At 40.0% G+C, this 8,348-nt stretch overlaps 1 protein-coding gene across 1 annotated transcript in view; it reads left to right on the top strand.

Moving 5' to 3' along the window:
• The first annotated feature begins 6 nt into the window (after positions 1–6).
• Positions 7–8,348, top strand: part of NCOA2 (nuclear receptor coactivator 2) — a 39,760-nt gene continuing 31,418 nt past the window's right edge. Inside the window, exon 1 of the mRNA XM_023517562.1 lies at positions 7–490. Coding sequence (XP_023373330.1) covers positions 50–490 — 441 coding nt within the window. The 5' untranslated portion in view covers positions 7–49. The remainder of the gene's footprint in view (positions 491–8,348) is intronic.

Here is an 8,348-nt window from a genome sequence, read left to right as displayed (position 1 = left end):
CAAGGGGCAGACCAAACTCCTGCAGCTGCTGACCACCAAGTCCGACCAGATGGAGCCCTCGCCTTTGGCCAGCTCTTTGTCGGACACAAATAAAGACTCCACGGGTAGCTTGCCTGGTTCTGGGTCCACGCATGGAACCTTGCTCAAGGAGAAGCATAAAATTTTGCACAGACTCTTGCAGGACAGCAGTTCCCCTGTGGACTTGGCCAAGTTGACAGCAGAAGCCACAGGCAAAGACCTGAGCCAGGAGTCCAGCAGCACAGCTCCTGGGTCAGAAGTGACTATTAAACAAGAGCCAGTGAGCCCCAAGAAGAAAGAGAATGCACTACTTCGCTATTTGCTAGATAAAGATGATACTAAAGATATTGGTTTACCAGAAATAACACCGAAACTTGAGCGACTGGACAGTAAGACAGATCCTGCCAGTAGCACAAAGTTAATAGCTATGAAAACTGAGAAGGAGGAGATGAGTTTTGAGCCCAGCGACCAGGTAAGTTTGAAACGTCTTGTCCCAGTTATGCTAATCTGTATTCATCAAGGATTTTCTTCACAGGGGCAGTTTGAGAAAAATAAGGTTTCTCTTTTGTTGTTCTTACCTTGAAATGTTCACCAAAGTTGTGTGTGTTTTTAAAATACTCTTCCTGGCAGTGCCCGTAGCTCAGTGGTTAGGGCGCCAGCCACATACACTGAGGCTGGGGGGTTTGAACCTGGCCTAGGCCACCTAAAACAATGACAGCTGCAACAACAACAACAAAAAGATAGCCAGGCATTGTGGTGGGCGCCTGTAGTCCCAGCTGCTTGGGAGGCTGAGGCAAGAGGGTCGTTTAAGCCCAAGAGTGTGAGGTTGCTGTGAGCTGTGATGCTACAGCACTCTACCCAGAGCGACAGCTTGAGACTGTTGTCTCAAAAAATAATAAAAATAAAAAAATAAAATACTCTTCCTAGCAAAGAGTGACATTATTATAAAATGTGGTTGAGCAGACATTTTCGTAAGGACCAAATGCCAAATATCTTAGGCTTTGCAGGCTGCGTAGTCTCTGTCACCACTATTCAGCGGTGCTGTCCTAGAGCAGAAGTCGCCATAGCCACCATGTAAACAAAGGGGTTTAGCTGTACTCCAGTAAAACTGCACTGCCAGATGCAGAAACTCGCTTATCATATAGCTTTTATATGTCAAAATATTTTTCTTTTGAATTTTATTTAACCATTAAAGAAAATGTAAATCCATTCTTAACTTATGCACGAACAGGTGGTAGACAGGATTCAACCCTCAAGCCTAGAGTAGTTGGCCGACCCCTATTACAGAAGATGCCTAAATTGGACATAATCAATTCCTTGAAACTGGACTTTGTCAGAATAGACTTAATTGAATTACTTCTTATTTACCTTGTCTACTAAGATCAGAGTTCAGCTGGTTTTCACATCTGAACCTCATTCTGCCTTTTTTTTCCTCAGCCAAAATTTCTGATTAATGCAGAACAATTTCTTAGGCCATGGGTATAAAAAAATATTTAAGGAGAAATGGATAGTAGAAAAGAGAGGTAAAGTTGAATAGCTATTAGTACGCCTGAGCCATTCTGTGTAAGTTCAAAACCGCAGAAATAAGTTACATTATCTGCTGTTCTTTGTCTGAAAAATGAATTCCCTGAAAAAAATCCAGGATACCCAAAGTGACGTTCAAAATCACTCTTTTTTAATAGACAAGTAAAAATTGTATATCTTTATGGTGTATGGTGAATACAGACACATTGTAGAATGGCTAAATTGAGCTAATTGATGTTCACATTATCTCACACACTGTTTTTTGTGACATGAAGGCTTCAAATTTTCCAGTGTGGAACCCATTGTTAACTTTAGCCACTGTGATGTACTGTAAATCTCTCCAGTATTCCTCCTGTCTAACTGAGATTTGTACCCTTTGACCAGCACCTCCCCAGCTCTTCCTCCCTAAAATCATTCTTGATAATACTCTAAGGAAATAATGACATCTTACAGAAAAAGTAAACCATTTATTATTTTTCTTTAATAAAACACACACACACACACTCCCTAGGTCATTATAGCCACAGTGACTTGGTGTGGGGTGTCTCCTGGGGAATTAGTGACTGAGTGGGGTTAATGATCCAGACTCCACCCTGGGCTACCACTGTCCTCTAATCCCTGGACGTGCCCTGTACTTCAGATCTGTTCTTAAATCTTGATTTGTTGGGAAGTGAAGAAACTATGAGGGCTTTCCTACTTAAAATGGCTAATGAATTTCTTTTTGAAATTTGTTTTGCAAGTAGGTATTTTATGTGTCACTGTCCTGGGGACTAGCAGTGGATGGGAAGAGGAAGGGTGAACCCCCTGCTGCACCTTGGACTTCTGCTGAGTCAGCAGAGACTACAGGCTTGGGGTTGCAGTGATCACTGGGGACCTGAGGCCGCACGTGTTCCCTTCTGGCTGGCTCCACGCGGCTTCTAAGCACTTGGCCTCTTTACTTCTTTCACTGTGATGTCTTGACAGCCGCTCCCATTCCTAAAGGACAGGTAGAGTCTTTCAAGCCTCTGTGCCCTTCCCAAGAGAAACGGAGCCAAGTTATATAAACCTCTTGAAAAATCCCTGAACATAGATGTTAGTGCAAGTTTCTGTGTAGCAAGCGTTCTGTAATTGTGTAAAATCTTGAGACGGGGGAACCAGGGTCTTGGCAGAAAGTTAACAGCAATGTTAGGTAAAGTGAAGTACAAAACCGTATTGACAACTGTAGCTGTTTGAATCTTTTGAGGTTTACTAGACCAGGATATACAAAGCTAGTGGCAGTCTGGAGGGGCAGGCCCAGATAGTGTCACACACCCTAGAGGGCAAGGTGGTGACTCACCAGGTCTACCTTAGCGTAGCCAGCCGCTGTTTCTGTAAACAGAATCATCTCCATCCCAGGCCCGAGGCCCTAGGGACTTAAAGACTCAGCAGAGGGGACTGTGGTCTGGCATTTCCATAGTTGTGTATATGATTGCACAACAGACAAGAAACTGACCAAAGAGATGGGTTTTTTATTTTTTAAGTCGTTGAATCCTTGTAGTTTAATATTTTTACTTAGGAGAATTTTTCTACTCAAAAGTATCATACGGCTCGGCGCCTATAGCTCAACCGGCTAAGGCGCCAGCCACGTACACCTAAGGTGGCGGGTTCGAATCCCCAGCCCGGACCCGCCAAACAACAATGACGGCTGCAACCAAAAAATAGCCGGGCGTTGTGGCGGGCGCCTGTGGTCCCAGCTACTTGGGAAGCGGAGGCAGGAGACTCGCTTGAGCCCAGGAGTTGGAGGTTGCTGTGAGCTGTAATGCCATGGCACTCTACCCAGGGGGACAGCTTGAGGCTCTGTCTCAAAAAAAAAAAAGTATCATACCTAGGAAAATTAAAGCCCAGCGTATGATCAGCACAGATCTCTCATGTTGGTGTGTGAACAGCAGTGTACACAAGCACGAACACACACAGAGACGTGTACAGTCAGTGTACTTTTCTTAATGAAATCCAGTCCCTGATCTCACCCTCCTTCTACTCTCATTTGAAACTCTACCGAAAATACTGCTTCAGGGCAATTTTAACATCAAAAACGTTGCAGCTTGAAAAGTTACCACAGGAAGTATGCATTATCTAAATTTAGATCAAAGTTAGAATAACTCACTTTAAGAAAAAAAAAGTGATTCATTCCCCTCCTGCTCACTTTCACTATTCCCAGATACGGATTAAGTGTCTCTTCTGTTAATTGCTATACACGTTTACTGAAGACTTGTCTTTCATTTCAAGGAAATACAGCTAGTTATTTATTTACTAAGACAAAGCAAGCTATTGCTGACCCTGAATTGTATCATTAACTGTCTTGTTATTTTAACTCAGAAAAGAGCCATTAACTGAGTGTGTTTAACCTATTACTGACTTACTAAGGACAGGAAGTACCTTGATCATGCTATTATACCTAAAATAGCATTTTTTACTGAGTAGAGCGTTTAAACAATATTTGTTTCTACAGCATTTCCTAACCAGCAGGAAACAGTGACAGAAAAATTTCCAGTATGTTCACCGACTTCTAAGTTACCCGTGTGTGCTTATTTACACAGTGGAACATGGTTGATGCCTAACCAGATGACACTGTTCTGGTCTTTGTAACGCTACTGGGACACTTATGATAAGCTTTGGAAATACTATAGTTTTAAAAGAATGTCTTTTGGGTATTTGAGTCCATAAGAAAGCCCACTATATTTTAAATGGTAGTGTCCTGAAAAATTTCCCTCCAAATATGATAAAATTGTATTGCTATTTCTTAAAAATTTTGTGTTAGGTAAATGTGGTAAAATTATACTTTATATTTAAAATATTTTGAAAAGCTGTTTTGTAATTTATTAGAATGCTTACATTATTAAAATTCCTGTGCTTTTTATACTTTCTTCAGAGAACAAGTTGATTTGCACACAAGAAAAATCCTAAAACCAGAAAAAATGAAAAATTAAAGAAATCAAGTCTAATTTTCATTTTGTAGGACTTTTATAAAAATCTTTCTGACTCATTTTCTGCCTGAAATAGTTTAACTACTCAAATTGATGTGGCTAATTTGAGCATTCAAATAGATGCCTAAGCAAAACTTTGAAGTATCTTGGCAAAGCATTTTAAAGGAAGGCATTAATCTTTTTGTCTTGCAAAGAAATTGTGCTTAACAAAAGTGGATAGGGAATAGAAGATGTTTTGATGAGAATTAAAGCTTACAAAAATTTAAAGAAGAAAATTTTTATCAGAAACAATGTAAATCAATTCATCTCTTCCAGAACATACATGAAAATAAGAGAATGCTATGGTCATCACATTTTATTATTACTACACAACCGAAAGGTATAGATACTCTGAACTTCATCTTCTTAAAGAAGAACATATAGAGTAATTTTAGGACAATTAAAGTAATGTTAAATGTATACTCTGAAAATTGACAAGGAATAAACATAGGCCATGCGATCTTATTTCTTTCTACTGGGGAAAATGTCATAATGTATTTTTCAAATGGTAAGCTGAAAATGGCGCTCTTAGTTATGTGTCTCCATAGAACCAATTTCCTTTGCTTTCTTAAGACAAATGTATTTGGTTACTAGTAAGAGCTAAAACAATCCACAGATGAATTGGATCAACTCTTAAAAATGGCAAAGATCAAAATTTTAAAGTTGGTTTAACTTTAATACATGCCTTTAAAGAATAAAAATTATTCAGAAAAATGGATTTAAAAATTTTTAATTAGGAATTACTTGAAATAAATGTAAACTACCCAACTATTTTTATATACATACATATATGTAATATTAGACTTATAGTAAGCTCATTTATGTTAGACACAGGTATAGATTACAGAGGAAGAACCATGAATACCATCATCAGAACTCTTTAGAAGTAGGATCATGGCTTGGCACCTGCTCAAGTGACTAAAGCGCTAGCCACATACACCTGAGCTGGCAGGTTCGAATCCAGCCCGGGCCTGCCAAACAACAATGACAGCTGCAACCAAAAAATAGCCGGGTGTTGTGGCTGGCGCCTGTAGTCCCAGCTACTTGAGGTGGAGGCAGGATGATACTTGAACCCAGGAGTTGGAGGTTGCTGTGAGCTGTGATGCCATAGCACTCTACCCAGGGTGACAGCTTGAGGCTCTGTCTCAAAAAAAAAAAGAAGTAAGATCGTTGGTTTCTCCATTTGTTATGGGTTATGCTATAATTTCGTTTGCATGAAAGGTTGGAGGTGAAAAGGAAAGGAAAGAGTCTAGACTCAGACTGTTGTTAATATGTATTGTCAAAATTGTCTTGGCTCGTCATTCATAGCACAGTGGTTACGGCACTGGCCACGCGCACCAAGGCTGGCGGATTCAAACCCAGCCCAGGCCAGCTAAACAACGATGACAACTGCAACCAAAATATAGCCTTGGTTATGGCAGGGTGCCTATAGTCCCAGCTACTGGGAGGCTGAGGCAAGAGAATCACTTAAGCCCAAGGGTTTGAGGTTGCTGTGAGCTGTGATGCCACGGACTCTGCCGAGGGCAACATACTGAAACTCTGTCTCAAAAAAAATTTTTTTTTCTTTTATGTATGTCTGGGATTGGGAGCAAGTATAAGTGTATCCATTAGGAAAAATAACACTTTTTTTTTGTTACTGTTCATGTGAACCTATTTGTTTTGGCTGTTTCTCTTCAGAGGCAATCTGCAAAGTCTTTTTAAGAGGGGGACTTATTACAGCATACCTCCGGCACCCCACACTTGAATCTTCCTCTTGTTAAAAATGCTTAACACAGGGCAACATTGTAGTCGGAAAACATGGTTTCATAGAACAAAGATCAACTTCATGGTTTCTTGGAGCTTCTTTCTGATCTCTGTAACTATTTTCATGACAAAACTGTAAGAATATTTCTCATGCATGTTTATGATTCATTTTTCTGAGAAATAGAAATTATAGGAATGTCTATGAAAATTTCTGTTGATCTTTGGAAATGTTTTTCAAGTGTGTATTAACATGGTTAAAGGAATTCCTCTTACTGATTTGCTAAGTTCCAAGTAATGGTCATAGGAGGGCGATACGTGTTTATACCAAGAGTATCAGTTTATGCCTTTATGTATTCAGCAAAAATATGGTAAGAAAGATTTACAGTGGTCACTTTCCACATGCATTTGAAATACACAAAGTCAGTTTCATACATTCAGAAGAAAAAAAGAGATGGTTCTTAAGTGGTTGTTTAGGTAACATGAGCAATTTTGCCCACTATTCAGCTCAATGACGTGTGTGCCCTCGCAGGGGGACATGAGGTGGTAGCATGAGTTTGCTGGGCTAGGGTTCCCTTGTGGCTCTAATAATGTGAACGTGTAACTATAGGTTTTTTAAATGCAGCGTGGCCCCCTCATAAACTGTTTCATTTAGGAACTAGCCAAAGAAAGCAACCTGCTCCCGTAGTGAGGGAGAAACTGCACACCCCTGCAGAAGTTCCACAGTGCCGCACCTTCCTGAGGAGCTTCGAGCTGCGTTTTGTCTGCCACTGTCTGTACCTCAGGGTGCTCACTTTGGAACCTAACCCTTACTTAAAATAAGACTAACTCCCCCGTATCTGATGCCTCCCCCTTTTGGTAGAATTGAGTGACTAAGGAAAAAATGATTTTGTAATTGGTCTAATAGTGCACTAGGGAAATGGATCTCCAAGTTATTGCTAAGCTAGTTGTCTAAGAAGCAAATAAAATACCACCTTACTGACTTGAGAAATAAATACATCCAATCATAAGACATCCATATAGATACATTACATTTGCCATAATTAACAAAAGTCTTAGCGAATCCACCCTCTCCCCGGGGGCTAGGAATTATACTTAGGGTAAACAAGCCATTCTGCTCTCAGTATCACTCCTTACCAGATGTATGAGTTGTATTTGATTTGATTTGCCAGTGTAGATGGAATGTCCACTTGTGGTCAAAGATTCAAAGTTCATCCAATGACTGAGGAAGCTGCCTGACAGTTTTTCCACCTGCACGTCAAGAAAATCATTCATAGCACTTTCGCACTAGAAAGCAGCAGTCCTCACGTATAACTCGGCCATTTTCTTGTGTGGTTGGCACCATCTGATTTCAAATACCTGGCGCACAGGGAGATTCTACTTAGAAGAGTATCTGTAAAATCTAGAATCAATTCCCATTCATCCTGGAAGAAAAATAGACCTAAGTAGCGAATGGCAGTGAAACTAAACATTATTTTAAAGCTGGTGATTGAAAATGATTGAATGGGCCCTAAGAAACATTTGTATGGCTTGGGTATGACAGGTTAATAAATTCTCTGTTTGGGGGCAACCAGTTTTTATCCTACTTTCCTACATTTTGTCACCAAAGCTGGTACATGACTGAGAAAGCCATTGTCATGGGAAACGGAAAGTGCAAGCAGCCAAAAGCACCACTCATGAGAAAGCAGTGTTTAGTTCATGGTTGCTTCAGGCTTTTTTGCCCCCCCCCTTCCCCCCCATACGCACATTTTGAAAATAGAAAATGTCTGCAAAGGAACTGACCATTTGTTAAATGCTCATTCAGCACAAATTTGGATCACATTTTCTACAACTGTTGTTGTTGTTGTTGTTGTTGTTATTTCTCAGAGAGATTTAACTATAAGACCTACGCCTGGGCTGTAAGTCACAGTCCACTCATAATAAATTAGACATAATACATACTTGTAATTAATTGAATGATTAGCATAAAATAAGATTTTATAAACCGAGAGTGAATCAGTGTTGGAAGAGTGCTTTCTTTTCTAATTCAGACATCTCTTTTTATAGACCAGATAATCGAAGACCAAGAGATTACATTACTTGTCC

Source organism: Otolemur garnettii, unplaced genomic scaffold (assembly GCF_000181295.1).
Source record: "Otolemur garnettii isolate 467f Iridium unplaced genomic scaffold, OtoGar3 scaffold00113, whole genome shotgun sequence".
NCBI classification, from domain to species: domain Eukaryota; kingdom Metazoa; phylum Chordata; class Mammalia; order Primates; family Galagidae; genus Otolemur; species Otolemur garnettii.
The sequence above is the reverse complement of the archived record's forward strand: the minus strand, read 5'-3'. Positions and strand labels throughout refer to the sequence as shown.